We start from the raw sequence: 26,821 nt of genomic DNA on the forward strand, positions 1-26,821 counted from the left end.
TCTCAGTTTGATCCATTGGGATCTATAAAATATAAAAGACACGAGCCATATGAGAATACAGTATAATTTAAGTGGGTGAAACGTTCCAGTTAGTGCTTTTCTCCGGCATGAGTAGGTCACCATGTTTGGATTCTTCATTCATTGTTTCATACAATAGAGTTGGCGAGGCCAACAGGAAGTTCAGGGAATCCAGCTGTCACATTCCCAGCATACCAGAGGTGAGCACTGTGCGTTCTTCACAGACTTGTCAGCAGAGGAGTTGACCGAACAAGCAAACAAGTCACCCAGAGAGTGACGTGAGTGAGTACTTTGTGCAAGTGAAAGAAAGTCAAGTGAGATTGTTGACGAAAAAGAAGTGAAGTGAACAAATTTGTGAGGAAGGGAGTGAGGGAAAGAGTAGTCTACTGAAAACATCACTTCAAATAAAGTAAATAAGTAAATGAATAACTAGACTAGAGCAAAGATGTGATCCAATTACGCTGGGTTGTGATTGGATGTGTGATTGGACTCATAAGCACAGGCTGCACCTTGCTGCTGTGGCAGCGTGTGGGCAGGGGGATGTGTCGCGGTTCCATCTTCGCGTATCGTGAACCGAAACCATGACGTCTGGGCGGCGATTTGGGTTTTGGTTCAAGAATCGTTACAGCCCTACCCAATACATTTTGCTTTTATTTGGTCATTTAATGCTATAAAAACAGGGTCAAATGTCATGATTAACAGCTGACTCATGATTGGTTGAGAGTGGGTATCAATTGAACCTCGCTACCGTGGCTCCATCCCCCTGATCGCCTGATGAATTAATGAGTGATTCATAAAATGAGTATGTCAGCAGTTGAGTAAAATATGTGACTCCTCAAACAAGGGATTGCTTAAAAGATTGTGAGTCAAAATAGTGGATAATCAAAATGACTATATTTCCTCTGCTTTTGCCTGTTGCTTGAACCAACATGACAGAGTTTGCATGAATTTTATCATTACCTGCTCAACTGGTACTACTCATACCTCTTTGGAAACTAAACCACTTACGCCTCAGGGAACTACATCCACACTCCACATTACTCACAGCACTATTTCATGTTTAAGTGTATGTTGCTCAATCACAACGCTGGCCTGCAGGGGCATCCTGCTGAATTCCATACAGGCTACAGGAGCATTTAATGGAGGATTGGCTACTGCACAGACTTGCAGATACCATCATCAGCACATGCATTTATCTACCATTTGTATGAGCATTTCATGTAATGCCTTTGTTTTTCAGACACGCGACAGATGAAATGCTTTGTGATTCACTGAAATCCATAATGTGGAGGTGAAATGCAGTATGGGAAATGTCTATTTTTGTGGACTTTGCAGGCAAAATCCTTTCAGACAATCATACATAAGATGCATTGATGCAAACAACCAAGACAACAGCAAAGAAGATTGAGACACAATGTGCCTGCTGACCCAAAAGCCAAGGCTCACGCGTTGGAGGAGGAGGATTTCGACAAGCAACAAAAATTTTAATCTTTGTCACCTCTGAAGAAGATAGAAACATGACATTTAAAAAAGCATGTGAGATCGTAAACCTTTGGCTTTTATTGTAAACCACTGCCTTTGCCCTAAGTGTTCATTCACAAATTCAAAATCAATAAACAATAAAACAAATTAAGTGAAATTGTGCTTATTTCCAGCCATATCCATTCAACAAGGCAAAGGTGATGATTAACAATAAAAGCCAAAAGTTTAAAGCTCTCAAATCCTCTGTTTATTTTTGTCTTCTGAAATAAAGGTTTTAGTAGAGTGTTTTAGAAAAACTGCTACAGCATTTTCCCGAGAAATTCAATGCACTTGAAATTGTAGATCTCTGACAGTGTGAAAAAGCACGGTGATGACTTAGTGGAAATTATTTTTATAATTTCCAGTCCAACTTCATTCTTCTACTGTGTCTGACAAAGGGAAATTGAGTTGGCTTGGCATCAGTCTCTGAGACAAGAATGTTGTCAGTACAGGACCTTACAGTAAACGTTGTATTTCCATGACTCAAAGTTGGTTCCACCTGCAATAGAATTATTCTGAATATCAGAATAGTAGGTAAGCTACGTGTGAGGCATGGGTAGAGAAAGAAGGAGTATAATTGAGTCAATCAAGAAAAAGATAATATTCAAAGGCAAAATATCAGTCTAATGTACTCAAGAAGAAATCATAGCGGCTTGCTTTCATAAAGGTGCTCAAACAATACCAGTAATTGTTTTGGATTGTTTGTACTAAATAAATGATCCAACTTCCATAATATCAGACTAAATATGCTCATGATTTACAATCAACTTTCTCATTACCCACAGTAAGGAAAACATTGAATCACTGTTTAAAATGTAACATGCTCCTACAACACAAGCCCCCAGGTTTTGTTAAGAAAGTGTGGAGGTGTTGGGAAAGTGGGCTGAATGGGAAGCGAAGGGCGGATGACAGTCAACAGCCCGGCTTGTGTTGTGATGTGGATAGTGACTCAGTGTTTCCACAGTGGGATCTGCCAAAGGGGCCTCCCACAGCACTGCTTCTGTCAGCGCTCCAGACTCAATCGCACTCAATAGCGGCAGCTGGCAGCCGCCCAGCTTCAAATGGACATGACGAGACAGTTGATACTCGCTGTCAAAATCTCAGCTAGTTAGGGTCCGCAGTTATCCTTCTCTGATCCACTTGTGACAGATGAATTCATAAAGACTAATACTTTTGTGTGTTTGATGAACCAGATATCATTTGTGGAATGTAAAAAAAAAACTGGCAGACTTGGAACGTACAACCACAGATTAACCAAAGATCAACCACAGAGCTCCCTTTGCTATAATGCCCTACTTGACTTCAAAACCCTGGCTTTAAATCTTATTTCTCTATGACATTGAATGGAGTATTTATAACTAAATTAGCAACAATCACAGTTAGAATATATAGAAATAATAACAAAAGATGAGATTTTTATCATGGTAAATTGAATATCTTTTTAGTTTGTGACTGTCGGTAAAAACAACAAAACAAGACATATAAACACATCTATTATGCTTGGAACTTAAATAATCAGTATATTAATTGATAATGAAAATAATGATTAGCTGCTGTCCTAGTCAATCGTTTACCCAGGTCACTAAATCCTAATATGTAAATTTACAATTAGCTGTCACTTTTTATTTGCAACGTGAGAAAAAGGTTTTTATATTTGTCCTTTACTGACCAGTACCAAGTACAGTTCATGTAAAGTGAATATGTATAACAGTCTTTCTGAGGTAATGGTCACATTCAGCTAGACCTTTTGCATGTCCTAATGACCTATCAGTAAACTAAGCTAATGCTTTTACTCTATGTACCTTTTGTTCAAATTAATCCAAACAAATGACATGTTGAATTTGTCTAAATTAAATTGAGCTGCTCGAAAAAGCTTTTTGTGGGCGTATGCACACAAGTTTTCTTGGGCTCCACAAAGGTGTAGTGTGTGAGACCTGAGGAGAGTTGTTCTTTTACGATGGATCAAGGTCAGAAACGGGTCGTGGCTGCTAATGATGTGCAGCCACATACAAGAAAAACAGTAACTGAGCCAGAATCTCTTGTCGAGAATACATTATATAGTCCCGGGCTAAAGAACTTAAATAATACAGTAAATACAAAAAGCTAGAAGTTCTTATTCCATGAAAAACGTGAAAAGCAGCACTTAAAAAAACCTTCAGAAACAAGAAGACTCAATCCATTTAAAAGTAGTTTTCGTCACATTGACTGGTCAAGCAATATTTGGACAGGTGCTCCTTATGTCTCGAGACTGCTTATAAAGAAAATCCGAATGATCGATGACTCAGAACTGTCCGACACATCTTCCTTACTGAAATGGAAGGAATCAGGAAACAGCTGCTTAAAGAGCTAAATCAGTTTTGATTGTTCGATGTGAATTAGTCTAAATCACATCATATTGTATTAGAGTGTACCACCACTTTACATCACATAGACACACACACACACACACACACACAGACACACACCTTTGTACAGCTATCTTAGTGAGCACACTCATCACTGCATTCCCCAGCACCTTACCCTAACCATCCAAACTAAATGCCTAACCCTAAACCAAACCTAATTCTAACCCTAAAACCAAGTCTTGACCCCCAAACAGTCCATTAAAGGGGGGTCACAAAGTGAGGACTGGCCAAAATGTCCTCACTTTGACAAAAATGTCCTCACTCCGTAGGTCTAAGGCTAAAACTTGTCCTCACAAAGATGACTGTACACACACACACACACACACACACACACAGAGAGAGAGAGAGAGAGAGAGAGTGAAAACGATGCACAACAGTCACGGAGACAGACACAGGAGCAGTGTTAAACTTTGGTCTTCAAAGTCCTGACTCATCTCTGCAACCCACATAAGTCAATGTCAACAGCTCAGACCCTTGGAGAGAACTCCAGCAGGAACCTTGCAGTGCTTCTGTTTTTTTGTTGTCGTTTTTTTTACAGGCAAAACAAAGAGGCAGCTCGAAGTTTAAAATAAGAACGGTTCATTTCCCTCGTGTATCAGCACTGCTTGGCTACCGTAAGGAATGCTGCTGCTGCTGTTGACTACAGGCCGGTCTCTGAGGGATTTACAGCCTACGATGTTTGAAACCTACATACTGCCTGTGCTGTACTGAGCCCTTGCCACACAGGGAACATGTTTTATTACTGTGGCAACAAAGAAAAGTATTCAAATCCTGAAGGACAAAAAAAATGCCAGGGCAAGAAGCCACATGTGTAACACTGAAACAACTACTTTTCATCTTAAGTGCGTCCATCAAGTATGCAAGTCTGTGAGTTCGGTGAAGTCAAAGACATTTGGATTCAGCCGAAGGCAGCATTCGTGCAAGAGACCTGAAGAAAACGTCTGACATACCATAAACCTAACCATTGTCTAAAGGGCTGCTTTCAGAAATGCACTGAAGTTAAGATATTTTTCCTGAAATTTTCTGGAGGGGCTTTTTCCGACACTCTCTCTGACAGCACCCCAATAAAATGTCGAAGTGAGCCCACGTGTGAATACATTAGAAAGATATATAGAATTCACAGCCAGGGAGTGATGATGTTTCTAATAAACGACGGAAGTGAAATTGAGAGACAAATATCTCATAATAGAATTCTTCTGGCAATTAGAGACAAAGCAGAAATTTGGGGATGGTAAAAGACTCTGTCGTAACTCATACTTCATACAAAATATAGCCGCTAATGTGCTTTTTTTGAGTAAAACCATCAATCATCAGGCCACAAACTGTTACATTACAAACATTCAGATCTTGACATGAAGGTGCTTTGAACACAATCATTACAGCGCGCTCTAACAAACAGACACACAGCTGGAAGCAGCTGCTGCTTTCCTTTTCTCACACACACATTCCAGACCAGTTTTGCAAGCTCATAAAAGTGCTTTAATGAGAGCACGGTGGATACAGGTTCTTACACAGGCTGCTTCTTGGCCTACTTTTGCTCAGAGAGACAGAGACCCACGTAAACAAGACTATAGGATTTCTGGTGCCCTCTGGAATAGAAACGATTTCAGGACATTTGATAATCAAAAAGATGAAAATATAATGGATGTAATTATTAGATGTGTTTCAGTTACTTCCTGCTCTAGCACGTGATAGCTTCATGGTCATTGGAACGCTGTCAGAGATCTACACCGCTGGCGTTTTCCCTGCTTAATGCTGTTCATCTATAGAAATGCACCAACCAGACGCCTTAGACGTGTGTCAGTAAATAAAAGTGATGATCAAAAGGTCAAGGTAACACCGTCTTTGACTGACGAAAACATGCAAGGTGAGCCCACCTGTAGCATCACTCTGCGTTCCCAACAAACAGGACAGGTATCAGCTGACGATATCTGCCTGTTCACCAGCTGCCCAGTGTGGAATGTAGCCGCACGCAAACACACACGCACACAGTAGCACATCTATGCGTAGGTAAACATGCGTGCACCCTGGGAACCCTGGGGCTTCTGGGCTTTGAGGTTGGCCGTACCCACAGGAAAAAGCTGACGTGTTTACATTCAAACAATACCCAGTGAGACAAAGCCTGGCTGTTGTTGTGGTCCACTGTGTGAATGAGGGACAAACAGGTTTTAAAAAGCCAAGCTATTAGATACTTGGTATTTCATATGGTGCCCTTTCACTAACAAGCTGAACATTGAACGTGTGTTATTTTAACTGTGAGGGCTACAGCAGGATTAAAGCAGTTTAACAAGCTACAGCTAAAGTAAAGGATTAACTGAGTAAACACAACTGACTCAGAGTTGGTGGAGCTACAACTAATGGTAGATTTCATGATTGATGAGTCTGAACTGGTTTCCCACACAACTGGGTTATAAGTGCTAAGAAAAAAAGTTTCCAGAGCCCAAGGTTATGTTGCTTTTTTTTGTCAAAACAGAGGCTAAAGCCTAGTTTATGCTTCTGCGTCGCGTCGACGCCGTACCTACGCCGTCGACGCGGACCCCTACGCCGTAGCCTGACGCGCGCCTCCAAAAAATCCTAACTACGCGTTGCGTCGACGCAGACCGCAAGCGCTGTGATTGGTCCGCTCAGAACGTAAGTTCCGGCAGTTGCTTTTCCGGTCTTTCTTCCTCGTCGTAAAAAACACCTCCGCAAACGTCTTCTCTGTCGCCTGCGCTTCAACATTTGCAATATAAGCATTTGTTCTTCAATATTGATGAGCTCCAACAACAAATACAGCTGATGCACCTCGGTCGCCATTGTTTACTGTTGTTTACTTTACGGAAGAAAAAGCGAAGATTCGGTATAACCACACAAACACACAGCTACACCCCCTAGCGGCATGGCGGTGAATTGCAGAGCAACGCGTTCCCTCGACGCAGAACTTCGAATGCTCAACGACTGCATCACGTCGACGCCGTACCTACGCCGTCGACGTGACGCAGAAGCATAAACTAGGCTTAAGACTTACCTGGCCTGCAGCCATTATGGAGGCACTGAATGAAAATGCTCACATGCTTATGCTTAGCAGGTATAATGTTTACCCAATGATGGTATATGAAGATGGCCAACACGCCTCCACTTCCTCCCTCGCATAAAGATGAAATGATACAGGATGTCGTTTGGAGTCAGAGTCTGTGCAGTGGTGATCAGGTTATCAAAGTCCACACCACCCAACCAGCTGCATCAACAGCAGCATCCTCTTCAGGTGTCAATCATGATGTCTCACCCTGTTTTTATATCATTTAATTCCAAAACAACAAACTTATCCCAAAAAACTAAAGTGGCGTTTAGTTGAGTTAATCCTGTGGATCTGCACACATTAATAAATATCAGTCCCTTAAATATCAAGCTTCATGAATTATTCTCTGAGAATTCAACAATCAACCAAATTCAATGGGTTCCTCTTTGGTTCGTAACATCCTTCCACCAAGTTCTGTGGTAATCCGTTCTGAAGTTTTTGCATAATCCTGCTAACTAACAGACAAACAGAGACATGCAGATAACGTTGGCAGAGGTAATGAACACTTGAAAATACATCAGTGTGATAAAACTAAAATATCTGGGATTAATTTTGTGTAGTTGGCCTGTTGGTGGATCACCAGCCATTCACAGAGCAATGCTTTTAGAAGCCAAAAAACAAATCAGTTAATGGACCATTTTAACAGGTTCAATTGTGAAAAACTAAATTAAATCCCCAAAATATCCTGTTGTTCTACACAAGCATTAATCTGACCACAAACTGCAGAAACTCTTTTCCATCTGAGGCATTCACATTATTGCCATGCCTCCATGAGTTTCTCATTATTAGATAATCATTAAATCTATGCCATCCTGCCAAACTATGAGACTTAAAAACATCAGCTCGATTGCAAACATGGGTTTAGGGTGTCACTGGGCAGGAGAGGAGGGTAACATGTTGACGGCCTTCACTGTTTCAAATGGCAAACTGTTATTTCCAGTAGGTTGAAGCATGTTTTTAAAATAGTGTCACATTTCTCTTGTGCTGTTTCTCAGGCTTCGCCAGGCATCTGAAATACACACAACTGGGAAACTGGTGTCACAGATCTCTGAAACCAACAACCACAAACCATAGAGCGGAGACGACAGAGAGCCTGCTCACTAGAACATGAGTCACTGCCGTTTTTTATCGTCTGTGCGCCAGTCCACGGGCCCTTCACTTGAGTTAGGAGAAGCCTTTATTGGCCCCACAAGGAGAGCTTTCACTGGCCTGGGTCAGGGGAAGGGTGCATTTATTCACCCATTCAAACACAAACAAACACACAAACACACTGTCCTCCACAGTGTCTGATTCACACACAAGCTCCTCTGTATCCTTTAAATTTCAGCCCCTCTCTCACAACCCTGCACTCTGTTGGCACATTCATGTGTGTTGATGTTGGTGCTGGCATGTGTGCGTGCGTTTATGGGAGTGTGTGTACTAGATGTGTGTGTGGTTGTGATGCATATACGTCATGTTGGAGTTATTAAGACTGGACTGGAAAAAGGAAAAACTCTCTCCTCAGTGTGAGGATGTGTGTAGATACAGTATCATCTGCTTTTGATCACAATCTGTATGAGTATAAGTATGTTGGAAATCCAAGGTGACTGAAAATGACAAACTAACCTTTTGGAGGTGTGGTATCGAGGTTCCACCAACATAAACGCTCGACTAGCTCTCAGCTGTCAATCATGACGTTCAACCCCATTTTTATAGCATCGGACACAAAAGACAGATATCATTTTTAAAAATTTTAAAAAGTGTGTGAAATTTAAAGTACTGATGAAACAGAGTTACTTACGTTTTTGAGCATTAAAATACTATTAAAACTATACTTTGTTACTTTGAATGATGCTTTTTCAGTCATGAACAGTTCAGGTTTTTGAGAAACGTAATGATGTGACGTGAAGCTGAGCTTGAATCAGGTAAACATCCAATCCACAGCATCCTCAACCCGAACTTGAAAAAGCCTGTTTTCAAAGCGACATCAGCACTGAATGAAAACTCGCACCCTCCTCACTCATTTCACACTGGTTCAGTACAATGCACATCCTGCTGCACAGGGATCTGCTGGCAAAAGTTGGGCCTGGCTCAACTTTCATCAACACGCTGACTCTGTCAATCGAATAGAAGCAAGCACACATTTCTGGCATGTTAGTTTCAAACAAGAAGAGCATAAGAATGCCATTCTTTACAATTCATGAAAACAAAACCAGCGAAAAGACTGTTGCTGTGATGTTTCCAGAGTTATAAAATCAGGCCTCGCAGCATTTTAAAAAAAGTAACTCCACCAACTTTAAAAATCAGTCTGTTTGCAGGTTTTGGGCACTACTGTGAAAAATAGGTGTGTAAACCTCTTGTGCTTTCAGAGGGAGCTGCATGAAGTCTGTTAAATTTAGTCCGAAAATCTGAGCGTGGGACCTCTGTATCCTGCTCCTGAGTTGCATTGTGGGTAATGTACTGTAGGTCCCAGGTGGAAAAGGGAGGAATGTGTACAAATCTTGTAGCAGTGTAACGCTAAATCAGTCTGTGTTTGACAAGCTGTACAATTCATGGAAGTGTTATTAAAACGTTGAATTCCTGGGTCATATTTAATCGTCTACTCTTCTGTTTTCAGTTTGAACACCTTCTCTGTATCAGTCATGCTTGACCCTTTCAGAACGTTTTTTGAACATTTTTTGAACGAGCATCAACAACCACAAACAAATATACAAACTGCACTCAGTCACACGCTCCACCACACAATGCTCACTCAACCTTGTCTACATTACTTTTGACAAATGGGACAAGGGTTCAGATTAACGATAACTTTCTGTCTGTAGGAAACAAATATGTGTTTCCCCTCTTTTTATGGACATGGTGAGTTATGGTCTGTTTTTAATTATTTTCCTCCTCTGTATAGTAATAAAAACACACAGGTGCTCTATGACATGAAATGAGACCCAGCTTGTGTAGTTTTCCAACTTTCGCTCAAACTCTCGCTTTCACCTCACTCCCCCTCTCTATTACTTCTGCCTTCTGTCAACTCTCTCAAGTTTGATTTGAAGTTAAACTGCCTCTGCCGTGCTCTCATCTCATCCTCCTGGCCCAGCTTCTTATTCTGTGTTGCTATCCCTCTCCAGTTTTCTCAGGTTAAGCATCCATATATATTCTTCTTCTCACCTCTTTCTCAGCCATCTCTTTTGAATACCTGCCACTATATCCTTCTCAAACACATTCCCACATCTCTTTCCCTCCCTGTCATTTCCTCGATTTGGCTTTAGCCAGAGCGTATCTCTCTCGTGCTTCCTGTGTCGCAACTGCTCTCTTTCTTAGGCTGCAAGCCCGTATCTGTCTCCTATCACCTCTTTTAAAACAGCTCTTATTCGCTAATAAATGAACCCGCTTTCAAAATGTCCCACTCCCGACCGGCCCTCTTGCATTTCACCCCCCACGCTGCTCTGATGTTTGTCTCACAAGTCTGTTATCAGCTGTGTAATGTGGTTGAAAGTCTATCCCCTTGACAGGAAGTGTCACTGTGTCAGTTTCACATCAAGAGCTGCCCAAGCCACAGGTCCTAGAGCAAGGTGAGACACTGAGAGGAAAGACAGCTAAACCAAAACTGAGGTTTAGACCCACTTCATTTGTACAGAAATGCATTTTTAGTATAGGCAACCAACTTCATAGTGATGTCACGATGATGACCATATGAACATCAATTATTTTTTGGTTTAAGCTGGAGTTTTGTTTTTTTTACTATGTACACTTTGTAAGTTCTTCACGACGTCACTTATCTTAGGATGTCATACAGTCAGTCATAATTTTCTGATCAATATATGCGTTGGATTTTCTCTTTTATTAGCATATGGGGATATCCTCCCATGTTGTAATAACACCAAGTTTGGCGTGCGTTATTGAGTTGTTTTGCACACACTCACGACTCATTTTGTAGTCTGATCAATGTATTCATGTGTCTCCTTTAAATAAGATAGTCTGCTATATTCCTACACACTTTGAAGATGAGCCCTCGGGCCTCTGTCAAGACAATACTAGTGTCTAACTGGTTTTCTTGGCTGTGTGTGAACTCACATGTTTGCTCAGAAGAAGGTCAGAATGGAAAGAATTTGAATATGGAACAAACTAATGCAGTGTGTGTAGGGTCTTCAACTTGATAACGCAGCAGCATTTCTTTGCATTCATTCTATGTTACAACAGCTCCATACCGCGCAAAGGAAAAGCTCTCCATGAAGTCACGTGTACTCAATATGTGGCATGGTTTCTGTTACAGGAATCAAACAATATGCAAATTGCATTTACTCTGTTCCCAAATAAGGGAGGGCCGATATGGAAAAATATGTATGACATCATTTCAATATCTATACATATATATATATATATATATATATATATATATATATATATTTGTGTCTGTGTCAAGCTAATGTCAACAAAATTTTACTCGAAGTACAACAAAGTCAAACTAAGGCTGTCATCTTTTCATTCTCAAGAATTACACAATTATGTCACTTAAACATTCAGTGTGTAGAATTCAGTGTTGAATTTGCATGTTGCAGCTGAATAGCCCTCGACTTACCCTCCCCTTCCAAACATGAAAATGACCCGTAGAAGCCTTCAATTCATATGAAAACTCAAAGGGTGTTTAGTTTGTCCAGTCTAGACTACTGTAAAAAACATGGCGGCCTCCATAGAGAGAAAATATGTATATTTGAGCCCGACTGATGTGGAATGTTGTGGGCGGCTGTTGATGGGGATTAAGACAAATGAAAAGAAACTTCTAATATAACCAAATATTTAGAACTTGAATTAAAAATATAAACTTACTTTTTTATGTTAAATGTAAAAATGACTGCACATCATTTCTGCATTGCTCATAATGTAAAACAATAGTTTACATATTGTCAAACATAAACGTCTATACCGAGTTCTCTTGGCCAAGCGATTAATCGGTCGACCTCTAAATGAAGTTGACATCTTCCTAGGTTTAGTCTTTCAATTGATCATGCACGAGTCTTTGACTGTAACATAACGTGAATGTAGATATAGAGAAATGATGATAAAATAGAGATACGTTGACAATGGGTCATATTAATGAATGAATGTGGACCAAAGGGCTATGCAGGGAAGAAATCCACAAACTCGCACACCTTCTGTGCTGACTGTGCAAATGGAACCAATGAACCCGGTAACCAGGACAACTGGCAAACGGTTCACTTTTAAAAAGTATGATACTTTCACTGTAAGCTGGTGAACAGCATCAACATTCAGGAAACCACCCTCTTTGGTTACTTCTGCTGAAACACACACACAGCCTCTTTTGAATGACTGTTCTTTGCATACATGACAAGAACACAGCTTCGACCACACACTGGCCTTCATCCCCTGCTCTGTTCTCATCACAGAAGTTCAGCCACTCACTAACAGAGCAACACGTCACCACTTAACCCTGTCATTCTCTCCCTGCGGCTTTGCAATGGCTGGTATTCCCATAAATGTCAGAAATGCATGCGGTGCCGACAAAACCGCCGTAAATCACCCTACGTGATTTGTTGCCTGTCACCACCGGAGCGTCTGGACGGCACTGAGAAAAGGTGAGGCAGGGAATGAGAAGCCACACGGAAAACCAGAGAAACTGGGAACGGTTGACTGGGCATAAACCCTGCGGTGGGAGAGTGAGATTACCCACCAAGGCCAAACATCTGGACAGGAGACAGACGTACCTACAGCTCGTCTGAAAATGCACCTTGAGAAATAAAGCAGACTTTTTCAACTGAGAAATACTCTCAATGAAGGACGAGTGAGAAAGCAAGTCGCCTGATTTGAACAAAACCTGAATTGCACTTCAGTATTCTCAGTAGGCCTGCATTTATATGATGTCAAAATGTCCATTGGATTTTTCTAGAGGACAAGGAGACTTTATCCCCTCAACAATTAAAATAATTTAATTTAACAATTGACTGCTTCTCTAAATAATAATATAACCATCAGAGGGATTAATATTGTTTTCCCAAATAAAGATTTGAGCACTATCATCTCATGCTTCATGTAAATATCTTGCTCATTTTATAAGCACACAAACCAAAACTAATGGGTCAATAGAAGAGTAGCATCAATCTCAACAGCTATGGCTCTCTCCGCAAAGTGAATAAAATGCATTTCACAAAATGTGGAACCATTCCTTTTTCAATTTCAGTTCCAATCACAGTACAGTGCCGACCTGACTCATTCCGGCTCCTTTTCACCGTGTCCCCAAGTATCGGTTTGACAAAAGCATCATTATCTAAAGACCACAACTGGATGTGGTAGAACACAATGCAGCGACTGAAAATGCTCACTTGGCTAATTTTGTCTTTGTAGTATCAATGTGGTAAGTGAACATTGTTGTCGTTGAAGCAAGCGATCATGAGAGCCACTTCTTGAATTTCCTTCGGGATCATCATCATCTATCTCTATCTTCTTTTTTTCTTTTTCTTTTATTGTTATTGTTTATCGTTGCCTGCAATTGGTCCGAAAGGCCGAATTATCCCAATAAAGTATTTGCAAATAAAAAAAATGTTTGATCCAGTCCAAGACCACCTCTTTCGGTCAGAGTCAAAGCTTTGGTCCGTTGGTCTGCACCGAGGTCCAACTTCTTATTTTTGTTTGGACTAAACTGAAAAGTCAGAAGGTCCGGACCAAATAAGCTAGGTACGAAAGTGCCCTTAAAAAAGCAGATCCTTCCAGTCTCATATTAGTCTAGTTTCCAGTGTTTGATTACTTGTGACGAATTTCCATATTATGCCGTTCTTCTCAGTTCGAGATTTGATTTTATTGAGCGACTGCCCAGTCACGTGCAACCTTGAGCCTAGTGAGACCATCACGGCTGATGTTCATGAATCATGAATAACTGCATGGAAACATTTCACCTTGTTCGTCTTCACCTCTGCTACATTCATGCTACTGGAAATAAGAGGAAACAGGGAGTGGACACAATCCTAAGAGACGTTTCCACTAAATTCACTAATCAAAGTGTAGAATATCATGCCACTGATTACAGAATCACAGATCTGCTTCACTGCTGTGACTGTGCCATATATTTGTGGATTAAACAGAGTTTTTATGGTTTATCCAAGCCTGCACAACTGCCCTCTATGAAGGTGTGAAAGAGGCTTTCTCCTGCCATGCTCCCACAAACAAACAGGGGATCAGAGTCATAAAAAGGTCCATTCAAAAGCATCATTCAATGCTGAAGAGCTGAAGCCCAGCTTGGGTTTTTTTAAACTTTTTTTTTGTACTCGATAGTGCCTTGAAAAGTGCTTGCACCTCAAAAAAAAAACTATAACGAGCAGCTGAGCAGGGAAGGGAGTATGGTGTGAGCTATTTTTGGGGGCAGAGTGTGTAACTGAAGCAGTGACAAGCCAGCTGTGTTTCCACAGCTTCATGTGGAGGGGGGAGGAGGAGGAAGAGGAGGGATATGAAAGCAGCAGTGATTTAATTGAACTGGCTCCGTTCAAATGCAAGTTTACACAAACCATCTCCTGGGCTTAGCCGTAAGCCCTGTGACGGGAAGCAGTGACGTTATGTTGTGTTTACCAAGGCTGTATTTTCAGGCCCAGAATGCAGTGCAGTCACAGGGTTTTCCCGAGTTTAACCACGACATGGCCCAAAAACATGTCATTCACTGGCTTGAACCCCTCACTTCATACTAGTGCACGACCAATATGTTGGTTTGCTGATGAATATCCGCTGACGTGAGTCTTTAATAGACATACTGTATCTGCATTTAAATTATTAATACCTTTATTTTACAGAATTACATTATTTTACGTTAACAACATGCGCACTAATTCCAGAAAACTGTAAGTAAGTGTAAGTCTGTAAGTGAAACGCATATCTCGGGAACTGAACTCATCATGTCAGCTTCACACTTAGCATGTGCATTGCTAAAGAAAGTGCAGTGTCGGATTTGGACATGCAGTACATTCAATATAGGGTGACTGAGAAAATGATCACGAAACAACTTTTCCTCGATAGAAATTGAAGACATGGTCGATGCAACATCGATAGAACTCATTCCATCCATGTTTTCACAGTCAACGCGAACAACCAACGGTAAGGAGTATAGCGCCAAGCCGAACCAATCATGTGGCTGGAACAGAGTTCAGTCACGTCAGGTAAGGTTGGCGCCCACGGCACAGAGCGAAATGTTTTGTCTATTTAAAGTTCGACAAGAAGTTTGCAGTGCAAATTTTGTCAAAAGCTTGTTCGGACAAAAAAACGGTAATACCACTAATCTTTTTTAACACCTGAGGCAGAAATAGTGATTGGATTTTTTATCATGATATATATTCATATCGATTGATATGAAAGAAATTATAGAGATACGATTTTTATCCATATCGCTCAGCCCTATTTTCATTATTAACCTCCATACTGCTCGTGTGAGGTCATCGAAGTGACCATAAGCCCGGACATTCAAATTTGACTCAAAATGGCGTCACTTATTCAAAAGTGTCCTCTGACATCTTCAGCCTAGTTTATGCTTCTGCGTCACGTCTACGCCGTACCTACGCCGTAGGTCGTTGAGCATTCGAAGTTCTGCGTCGAGGGAACGCGTTGCTCTGCAATTCACCGCCATGCCGCTAGGGGGTGTAGCGGTGTGTTTGTGTGGTTATAGCCGAATCCTCGCTTTTTCTTCCGTAAAGTAAACAACAGTAAACAATGGTGACCGAGGTGGAGCAGCTGTTTTTGTTGTTGGAGCTCATCAATATTGAAGAACAAATGCTTATATTGCAAATGTTGAAGCGCAAGCTACAAAGAAAACGTTTGCGGAGGTGTTTTTTACGACGAGGAAGAAAGACCGGAAAAGCAACTGCCGGAACTTACGTTCTGAGCGGACCAATCACAGCGCTTACGGTCCGCGTCGACGTCCGCGTAGTTAGGATTTTTGGGAGGCGCACGTCAGGCTACGGCGTAGGGGTCTGCGTCGACGCCGTAGCTACGGCGTAGCTACGGCGTCGACGTGACGCAGAAGCATAAACTAGGCTTTCCTCTGGAACCACGTTCACGTTGGGACGCTCACACAAGCATCGCTAGTTCCAGTAGAGGACATTAGGCTCAAAATTCCGTGTAAATGACGCTGTTTCGAATTTGAATGTCGGGACATACGGACACTTGGACGACACCACAGGAGCATTGTGGAGGAATTTTAGGGTTTTTTAACGTTTTGAATTAGTGGTCCCATTTACTTCAACTATATTGGATTTGGCTGCGACGCTGTTTTACCCCTGAGACTCCAGAAAGGTTTTAAGGACTCAAACACTTCACCCACGGCTCCACCGGGCATAGTGGTGAGTAGATACTGAGGGAATTTTCATTTTTCAGTGAACTATCCCTTTAAAGTGGACCCCTGGAACCTTCACCAGGACCCAGAACAGCCCGTGCACCACAGCTTGAGCCTCAGACACATTTTGTCCTGTGTGATCTTTCTCTGACTCTTTGTCCACACTGCTCAGACAGCTCCCTGCTACACTCAGAAGACACGAGCTCTACCTCCTCCTCCTCCTCCTGACCCGTTTCATTGATCTGATTAGTTTCAGTCTCCTCTGACAGCTGAGAGGAGCTCAGGCAGCAGTTAGAACCCGGCTAACGTTAGCAGCTCGATGCTAACGAGCGATCGTTTTATTTACCTCTGCGCTCCGCAGCGAGGGCGGTTTCTTCAAAGCCAGTTTGAAAGAAGTTTCCGTGGCTCCGGTCATTTTCATAACTTCGGCTCGAACGCACCTCCGGGGGACTTTGGCTCTCTCTTCCGGCGCTTCGCTCGCTTCTTCTCCTCCTCGCTGAACTGAATTTTAAAAAAAACCTCACATCCCGGTGGATCCGCTCCTCACCGAGCCGAGCATGGATGGAGTGTAGTCCCGGAACACGGAGCGAGCGCGAGCCGCTTCTCCTCCAGGAGCAGGAGCGAGGCGTGAAACTTTCTCAGAGTGACGGGGAGTTGAGAGCAGGAGGCCTCCGGTGTTCAGAGGAGCACATGTTGGTTCGGGAGGAAACTTCCAGGTCGGGAGCAGCCGTCAGTCACATCCAGGGGCTGAGATTTCTCCTCCTGCTCCTCCTGCTCCTCCTGCTGCTGAGAGGCGACGACATCTGTCTGCGCGCTGCGTTCAAACACCGCCGGAAACACCAGCTCTTCAGACGTCACAGGGAGTGACGATGACATGGTTAAAAAAAAGAAGCTCGAGCAGATGAGACTCAGAAAGTTGGTGACTCAGGGATGGTGGAGGTTTACATATATCTTAAATTCGCACATGAGGATATTGAGAGGGTTCAAACTGAATATGTAAACTAATTCCTTCGCTGTGATAAACATGTTTAAATCCTGTAAGTTCTTTTAATGAGAAACTTTCTCAAAATAATGACTCAGTATCTCATACATCTATCAAAATCTAAACGTGTTATTCATTAGACATGTATTTTAAAAGTCACCTGACTCTCTGTACTTTGCATTCTCTACTTTCTCATTTATCCCCTGACTTTTAAAGTGACCAAAATAAAGTTGATTCAACAAGTCTTTGAAAAGTCTCCGATTATTTTATGTACTACTGAAATGAAATTTAGATATCATCACAGAATAAACAGATAGATAGATAGATAGATAGATAGATAGATAGATAGATAGATAGATAGATAGGTAAATAGTTAGATAGATAGATAGATAGATAGATAGATAGATAGATAGACAGACAGATAGATAGATAGATAGATAGTTCGCGCACCTTCCTTTTCATATTCATCCTACGTTATATACTCTAACATGCTATTGTCAGCAATGATTTTTGATAATCAATTAGTTTTATTTGATTCCATTGAATTCCACAAATAGGAGTGAGTATTAAATGGATAATAAATATTTTTAAAATAACATCAAAGGCAGAAAGTCTCCAATCTTTCCTTTCAACACTTTTTAACTGATGTGTGAAGTGAGTGGAAGTCATGATGGCGCCTCCCTGTGGACAGATGGCCGCACAGCAGCTGGTCCAGAAGCAGGTCTGTCTCCAAACAGCTGATCTCAGACTCTTCCAACAGTCCAACATAACAGTCTCTTTATTTCTTGTTGCTCCAGACATTTGTTTGAGAAGATGTTTCACTGCTGGAGTGTTTTTGAGAAATAGAATGAATTGAACTGATTAGTGTTTGTTGTTTATCCCTGAAAGTGTTATTGTCTTGTTTGTTGATCTCTGGACTCTTTGTTGTATCATTCAGACGTTTTATTTTCTCACTACTTTATGTTAATGTAATTTGTGTGTTTACAGACAGACATGTTTGTTAATTCAACATGAGAAGTTTCTTTGTGGTTGAAGTTGATTCAACTTTAAAGAAAAGTTTCTACAGCTTATTTACGTGTTGAAAAAGAGTCCCTGAATCACTCAGGGTCAAGTTCCCATCAGCTCTCAGCAGCCTTTGGAAAATAAACTGAAGGGGCACAAACTGGCAGATCAGAATTTTCAACTTCTTTCACTGACTTCACTCAGATGTTCAACTTTAAGTAACTGTTGTTATTGGTTGTAATAGTACTACTTGTAATATTTGTATCATTACTCTTATTTAACAAGAAAAATGGAAAAATAAATAATATGAATAGTTGAAATAAGTCATTATTCTTGAATTATTGTTATTATTATTATTAGTCTAATAATAATTGGACTAATGATAAGGTCACTATTATGATAATAATAATTATTATTAGTAGAAGTAGTATTTATCTTTTTAAATTGTCTAAATATCCCATCAACTATTCAGTTATTATATTATCATCTTGATTTTGATTTTACCTATTTTATTTCTTTACATTTTCTCCATTTCCATACAGCCCATTATTACTCTTATTATTAATAGTAGTACTAGTAGTTTGTTTAATTTTTTTCTTATTTTAAGTAATAAATAATACTAATTGTAGAAGAATTAAATAGGTTATTATTCTTGTATTAGTATTCTTATTTTAAATAAGAAGAAGAAGAAGAATACTGAGCCAAAAAGCCTCAATTCTGGTGTACGAGCTTTAAAAAGAGTACTTGAACGCAGCACAGGTCCTCCCTCGGATCTCAATGTGGATTCATAAAGTTTTAATGTTTTTACAAGTTGACACGTGTTTTTAGTAGAAAATCCTCCTTCATGTCTCCATGTCTCCATGTCCTCATGTCTTCATGTCGACTTGTCCTTCTCCTGTTCAGTTTCACAGTAAAATTACAAGATACACAAACACAGCTGCTGTTTATCTCCATGCTGGATCTTGTAACCTGGCTGTTGTCATTGGTGTCTGTCTCAGTGATGTCCACACTGTCAGGACCACGCAGTCCCCGGTCAGGACACGCTCATGTTTATCAGTCGGTGGATTTGCCTGCAGCCTGGACAGGACACTCCTTCCTCCATTGCGTAACTGAGGTGTGTGCGCTCGATTCATTCCACCATCCTTGCCGCCAGGAGGTGGAGCCGGGTGGAGTCGCAGGGTGGTGTAAACTCAAAGGTGGGTAAAGGAGAAATGTGTGATCCAGATGGTGAGAAGTCAGATCACCTCCAACCCAAACCATTATTCTTCTGTTCATCGTGCACTCCTTTATAACTACTTTCAGGTCTGTTTAAAATCTGTTTTATAGCAACGTGAAAATTATAGTTGGCAAATTATTCTGCGTATAAAATTAACAAGGTGTGAATGAATCATTTTGGAGGCAAGGAAAATAAGGTTTCCTGACTGAACCTCAAAGCAGCTCATTCAATTACATAATGTTGGGATTTGTTTGTTCAGTGTTTGTGGGAAAGAAAAGAGGAAACCACAGCTGCTAATCTGACATGTGAGGAAAGTCAAGCCTGGAGCTGCTCCACTGAATCAGGGTTTGAAAAGAAAGCTTGGATGTAATGTTCCTTTATTGGAATATCTTCTGAACAACAATATGTGCTCATATCTATTGGAGTCAGAGTTTTTTCTGTCGTTATTAATGCTTGAATCTAAATAGAAGTCTTGATATCTTTGGTTTTCTGTTTCGGGAAAATGATTTTATTTTCCTACACATCAAATATCAAACTTTCCCCATTTGCTTGAATTCCGGGACATAAAACAACTGCACTTCAATTCTCAACATCGGGCATCTTTATTGCACAACATTCCCATAAAATTGGGAAAAAAATAATTTGAGGATACAATTCTTAAAAGACATTCTGTACAAATGACGTGGAAATAAACAGTATGTACAGTTTACACAAACTGTTACACATACCACAGCAACTAAATAATTTATTCATGTACAAAGAGGGAAAAGCGAGATATAAATTCGAACCTTTTTGTTTTTTTTTTAAACATCATGGCTGGGTTGTACAAAAACGTAGGCCGATATAGCTGAGCATCTTCGATACAGTAACAAGCGTGTTTACATCAGATTTTACCAGCAAAAGGAGCGCTCCCGACGCCTGCGGTGCGTCCACGCCACTTCTCCGTTAAGACTTGGGTTATATTCAGGGTGTGATTTGGCTGGACAGAAAGAAAACTAGTGCGGTTCCAACTCTCAGCATCACACCGCCAAAGTTATTCCTGCTTTTTTCAACAATTTGTCAAAATTGGGGATTTGTCAACGTAAATGGTAGAAAATAAGGAGCTTCAAACACACTGCACCACTTTACCCTCAGCCTGCAATTCCTTTTCCATGAAGGTACATTTTCAGCACAGTGGTAAAGTGGTAAAGCGCAGTGTGGACCATAGACCGTGAATAAAGATGGACGACGCGTCTCCACTTCCTCCCACTGTCAAGAAATGAAACTATCTTGGGTATAGGGGGTCAGAGTCTGCACAGTAGCGATTGGGGGATGAAGCCGGAGGAGAGAGATCCCACAGATACACGCGCTCGACCAATCGTGTGTCAGTCTCAGCTGTCAATCATGACGTTTCACCCCATTTTTATAGCATCAAAAAAATTTCACTAAATTACTTGGTCAAACTTCAGTGTGATAAGAACCTAAAATGACAAGAAACATCTTTGAGGAAAATCTATATCACTATCCACTAACATGGAGGAGGCAGAGTGTATGACCTAAACTGTAGCCACTCAACACGGGGACGCTTCTGCTTCAGTTTGGGGAACGTTCATGTCGTCCATCTTTACATACAGTCTGTGGTATCGCCTGAAACGCAGCAGTTCCTCTCTTTTTCATGTTAAATAATTGTTTTACTCGCACTATTTTGTCGGCAATGAAACAAAGAAAATATACTTTGATTTTCAATGATATCAACCGTCAGCAAACACTGAGAATAATGAAATTATGCTGCATTAGCCCCGCTGCAGGACACACTTTGTGCCTAGGTGAGAATCAAAAAATGGAAACTAGCAAAGCGATTCAATCTCAGCAAATCCCACCCTGGGTTCGTGGAGAATCAAAAGAGAAACAAAAAGATAAAAGTGTGCTACTATAACTTTTGCTTTGTTTTACAACTGTCAGAGAAACTGAAAATCCAGTAGTGTTAACTGATACATACATATCCACTCTAAGGCCTACTGTGTTCCTTCTCCGTCTCCTCTCGCCGCAGAAAAACATCAAAGCCGTAAACATCGTATAAATGTGGCAAAGCTATAAAAGTGTGAAAATATTTCAGCATCTAGTTTTAAAATATAAGTAGATGATGCATTTTTTAAGCTTTTCCACAGTAGAAAGGAAAACGCCGTCATCACATTCTGATGCATCAAATGTTTTTTCCTCTTTAAGTTTTGTAACGATCATCCTAAAGAATTAAACAGCCTTCCCTTTTTGAAAGAACACAGCATAGAGTCCGCACACAGTTGACACCGACATTCCTCTGATTAAAATATCTTAAAAACTACACCTCATGGTTTTCTATGGGGCAGCTGTAAGTGTGTGTGGGTCGTCCACAGCCCATACGAAGATCTGAGGTAGTGCTGTCCCTATGATAAGAATGTCAAAGCCACTTTTAGCCATTTCAGAATTAGTTTGTAGAACAAAAAATAAAATCACGGTGTGCACCTCTGTGACAAACCATAAGGGTTAAAGTCAGGTGTGTATTGTAATTTGTCAAAAAAAAAAAATCCTGTGTGTCAGATTTTGTTTTCGATATCTCAGGGAAATTTGGCTTGTAAACAAACACAGGAAGATAAACAACAAACATAACAAAATTGGCGCGAGATTGATAATGTTCTCAATGATATTTACCTCAAAGCAAAGTGTAAAAACGTCCATCTGTTACCTTTAAACTTGGAGTCCGTCACATTGTGCGACCGGGTTTAAGATTGTACAGAAAGAGAAACAGTTTCAAGAAACAAAAATACATTGTTCATGTTCTGTAGGTATCTTAAAAGTTTCATCTTCAACTGGGAAAATGAATCAAGTCTTTGGCTTTTACGTCCAAAAAAGTAAAGTGAGTCCCGTTTTAAAACATTCAAACAACAGGAGAAGGTCATTTCAGGGATTCCTCGGTCGTCCGCAGAGCCACGCTCCGTCCGTGCGGCTGTGGGCTGCAGCCTCCCACTGTGGCACAATATCAGCATTGCACCAACTTCAGCAGCAGGGGTGGTGAGGGGAGGCGCTGGCTGTGGTCCATTAACATGTGCACTGTACCTGCAGGGCAAGACCCACCGAGTCCAGGCACACGAGAAAGGAAACCATGTCGGGGGGGTCAGCAGCGGAGCATGGACAGCTGTGTGTTGGGGCCAGAGTGGCACCGCCCGGGTCAGACCGGTTTCCTCGGGCTGCTCAGGGACTTCAGTGTCTTTACGGTCTCATAGAAGGATCTGAGCCACATAGGGGGAGTGGGTGCTGGCCACTGCAGCCAGCAGGGGAAGGTCGCTGGACTCGATTCTGTGAAGACACAAGAGCACAGATCCAGACAGGGTGAGACTCACGTGAGATTAAAATGACAAAATCATTTCGACGCGGCTATAAAACACAAAACTCTGTGGCATTTGTTTACAACCCAAAATATTGGTGACACTGGATGATTGATCCAGGATGTGACTTCTGACACGTTTGCAGATTTCCCAGGCTGATGAAGTTTTAACTGGACACTTTTCTACACTTTTTATTTCGAACACAGCTCAGGCTCCAGATAACTGGGCTTCTACTTGTTCTGCAGCCGAATGATTGAAAAGAATGAAAACACTATTCATCTGTTGTTTCTGCATTGGCAGAGGTATGAGCTCCACTGTCATTCTAGTTGTGGCAATGTGACGAAATCATAACTGAGGTAGAGCCGTTGAACATCTATGAGTTGAGAATAAAGGTTGATGCTCACCCTAAGACCATGCCCAGTTCTTTCACATGGACTCGTGTCTGGCCCTTTAAATACTCAGCAAGCATCTTGCTCTTGAAGTAGATTTCCTGCAGGCGGTCCTCAAGGTGCATTATACACTAAGGGGCAGAGGAGGGAGACAGAAATCAACATTAACAGACAAATACTCACTGGGTGGAACTCAGAACTTTTTGTTCTGTATCACATGACATTACAAAGAGAGATGTAACATACAAAGTTGGGTGAGAGGTTGAGTTTGTAGAGCTGGTGAGTGGACTGTAATAAGCTGGAAACCAGACTGGACACCAGGACCTCCTTCCCCAGCTTGTTGACGTCAGTTGCTCGTCTCTGACTGCTCGCCACCTGCACCGTCCACTTGTCTGTGTCTGCTATAATGCAGACAGCCTCCGCTATGGGCTCATCCAGTACCGGATGCTACAAAAGATGACAGCATTAGATTTAACTCACGAAAAACAGATTCCTTACACGTCCTCTTTCTGTAGTTTACTTCATTATACTTATAATACAGAGCCTGGTAATTCACACCAAACATGAGGAATAGTTGAATGTCAGTGGTCCACTTTCAGTCGTATTGACTCAAAATAATTAGATCATATTGTCCTATCATTTTACAAAATGTGGTTTCCTAATTAAAGCTATTTGCATATATTTTCCAGATTACCTAAAAATATAGGGAACACACTAAATTGTAGATGAAGGAACAACAATCTGCCAAAATCTCAAATTAAGTTTACACCCCTCTGGTTCACTTGTAATGGAACAGTACCAACTTTAATAACAGTAGCTTGTAGAGTGATCAAACTCAAAATCTTCATGACTCTAACAGTGGAATATAATCTCCAGCAATAAAATACTCAAGTCCTTTACCTGAACAGCATGAGTTAAATCAGCCATGAGGCTCTGCCGCAGCTTCTCGTCACTGGGCATCCCATGCAGTACAAAGTCTGGCACGTAGGTGGGGCAGTAGCCCCCAAACAGAGACCTGCCAAAATTGGCGATGCTCGGCTTTGAGTAGTTCTCCACCAACTTCGACCTGGAAATCAAACATATGACAGGAGATGTGTCTTTTTTTGACTGAAAACAGTTTCTATTCGTGGAGCCCTTTAGTGAAACTCTCGTTGTATCTACTCTGTTCAGTGAGTGGCAGAAAGACGGAGCAGCAGTTTGTTACCAAGACTGAGGCTGTGCAGGATGTGAGAGGCAAAAGCTGCCTTCACACGTGTACTACAGCTGTTACAGTCATGAGCAGAGTCTGTGTCAATGCATCAGCTGAAGCAGACATTAAATAAAGTGTGCATTGACAGCTAGATCGCACAAAGTCTGTGTAATGTCTGACTGAGCTGACGTGCAAACAGATAAAGGGATGAAATCAGCTGGCATGAGATAGAATGCAAATAGGATATGATGACATCATGAATCCATTACCTGGCTACTTCCTGCATTTGACACATTGACCATTAACAGTCCGGTCACATACAAGGTTTTGACCTCGTCTTGTCGTTACCTGGTTAAAACATTGTATTGGACATAATGTGGATTGCACATCAGACCAGTGCAGCACGTCCACTTACCCAGGGAAGGGCACCAGCACTTCCTCCTGCCAGTCCTCCGTCTCCTCACTCTCACTGTCCCCTAGCGCGCTGTCGGAGCTCTCGTTGCGCGGTATCTCCCAGTCATTGACAGGAGCCACCTTATGCTTTTGGTCTTCTTTACTGTTGCTGTTTCTGTCCTGCGGGACTGGGACTGACAACACGAGACCCTTGTCCTGCTCAGCAGAACAGCCCCTACAGCAGCAGTTGTCGGAGGAATCTGTGGAACCACATCTGCACCTCATCTGGACATCCAACAAAGTGTCTCCTTTCCTGCTGGACCCCACCTCTTCCCTGTCCGAACTTAAACAGAGACCCAAATCCTGAATTCTTACTCCACCCTGAAAAGTCTGAACTCCCAAGTCACCAGGCCCACGGACTCCCGAGGGGTCCAGCAAGTCTTTGTGCATGCTGTCAATGGTGCTGGCCTGCTGTCGTTTAGACACATCGTCTATTGTCCTCGTCTCCACAGGGTTGTCCAGGCCGATGCACTCGTCAAAATCATCCATACATGCTGAGCTCCACTGGGGCATCTTACTAGACACCCGCTGCAGAGCAGGAGCTGCCTTGGTCTGTTTGGTTTGGTCCTCCGATGCACTGGTGCTGCTGGTCTTTGAATCTGTTCCTCTCTGCAGCTGCAGTGGTTGCTGTTGATAATGTTGCCCTTGATGATGATGATGCTGTTGTTGTTGCTGATGCATCAGCTGCTGCTGGTGAAGCAGATGTTTGTCCTTGAGGTGTTTCTTGTGCTTTTTAATCTCATCCTCCACCTTCCTTCTGCGGCTCTCTGTGTCCGACTCAGGGGACATGGAGTCACCAATGAGAAAAGTGACTTTCGTTGCTGGCTCCTCTTCTGTGAGAGTCAAAGCCATGGGCCCTGTCACGGTGTTTCCCGGTATCACTGGCACTGGCACCATGGCAGAGACGTTCTTATCCGGAGGCTTCTTCTCTAGTGGGATTCCCAAAGGCCAAGGATTTAGCGCTTTGGTGAGAGGGTTCCCCGTGCCTGCATCCATCCCAGCCGCTGTCCCGGAGTTCTTACACTCTGTAATGGGAGTTGGGGACGGACTTGATGCACAGGTTGAGGGTATGATTGGGAGGGTAAGTTTCAGTTCGCCCTTGGTCTCTGTTTCCAGCACACAGACCTGCTCCCTGGGTGAGGCTGAGCCAATGCACAGCACGGTCTCGAGTCGGGCCTCTGTGCCCAGCGGGCTGCTAGACTCCCTGTGCAGCTCCCCAGGCTCAGCTGCTTCTGTAGTCCTGATAACAGGAATCATGTCCTGACTGTGTCCGATCTGAAGCACACTGCTCCTGGACCCTTGACTCTCACTGCTGTCCTCCTCTGCTTCCTCATCCTCGTCTTCCTCCTTTGGTGCATCCTCGGTACCATGCCCCACATCAGTGTCTGTGTATGTGCTGCTCTGGAGGCTGTTGTCCGAGGGGTAGCTACTGTCCTCTGTCTCACTCTGATGGCCATGGGCCCCTTGGGACAAGTAGTCCCCGCTGGGTTTATGGACAGTAACAAGGACATAGTCCGACTCCTCCACCTCTCCTTTCCTTAGGGAGGTGGTGATGAGGGAACCAGGCATGACGATGGCCTCATCCTCAGCACTGTCCAGCATGTGCGTCTCCAGCAGCTCAGAGCAGCGGATGAAGTATGTGAGGACATAGAGGAGTCTCTGGACCAGATCCTGTCGTCGGCCAACCACCACCGTCCTTGAGAGGCGTACTGGTGACCCAATGGCCCCGTACAGGTCCCCTACACACAGTGAGGGAAAGAGAAAGGAATCATGAGCATCACTGATCAGGTCTTCAGATGCATTAAGTCCTTTAAACAGGTCATGTTTATTTTACTTAGTTAATTTTAGTGAAGCCTTTTGGTTGTTATCTACAAAATCAGGACATAAATCTAAAATATAATGTTTGTGTCTTAAGTTTTGTGTTTGGTATCTCCATTGCTTGAGAATGA

General features: G+C 42.1%; 2 protein-coding genes across 14 annotated transcripts in view; both read right to left on the reverse strand.

Moving 5' to 3' along the window:
* The window catches only part of LOC109628648 (Rap guanine nucleotide exchange factor (GEF) 6), a 131,095-nt gene extending 113,987 nt beyond the window's left edge, over nucleotides 1-17,108 (reverse strand). For 7 of the 8 annotated variants that reach the window (XM_020085871.2, XM_020085869.2, XM_069510118.1 and 4 more), the window contains exon 1: nucleotides 16,647-17,104. In XM_020085871.2, the coding sequence (XP_019941430.2) occupies nucleotides 16,647-16,721 (75 nt within the window). In that variant the 5' untranslated portion in view covers nucleotides 16,722-17,104. Of the gene's footprint in view, nucleotides 1-16,646 lie in introns of all 8 variants that reach the window. The other variant, XM_069510122.1, reaches the window with a different exon arrangement.
* Nucleotides 17,109-20,078: 2,970 nt separating this feature from the next.
* The window catches only part of fnip1 (folliculin interacting protein 1), a 36,022-nt gene continuing 29,279 nt past the window's right edge, over nucleotides 20,079-26,821 (reverse strand). For all 6 annotated transcript variants that reach the window (XM_069510130.1, XM_069510133.1, XM_069510135.1 and 3 more), the window contains 5 exons: nucleotides 24,835-26,611; nucleotides 24,131-24,296; nucleotides 23,477-23,677; nucleotides 23,246-23,361; nucleotides 20,079-22,812 (listed from right to left, as the gene is read on the reverse strand). In XM_069510130.1, coding sequence (XP_069366231.1) covers nucleotides 22,734-22,812; nucleotides 23,246-23,361; nucleotides 23,477-23,677; nucleotides 24,131-24,296; nucleotides 24,835-26,611 — 2,339 coding nt within the window. In that variant the 3' untranslated portion in view covers nucleotides 20,079-22,733. The remainder of the gene's footprint in view (nucleotides 22,813-23,245; nucleotides 23,362-23,476; nucleotides 23,678-24,130; nucleotides 24,297-24,834; nucleotides 26,612-26,821) is intronic.

This window comes from Paralichthys olivaceus, chromosome 15 (assembly GCF_024713975.1).
Source record: "Paralichthys olivaceus isolate ysfri-2021 chromosome 15, ASM2471397v2, whole genome shotgun sequence".
In the NCBI taxonomy this organism is placed as follows: Eukaryota; Metazoa; Chordata; class Actinopteri; order Pleuronectiformes; family Paralichthyidae; genus Paralichthys; species Paralichthys olivaceus.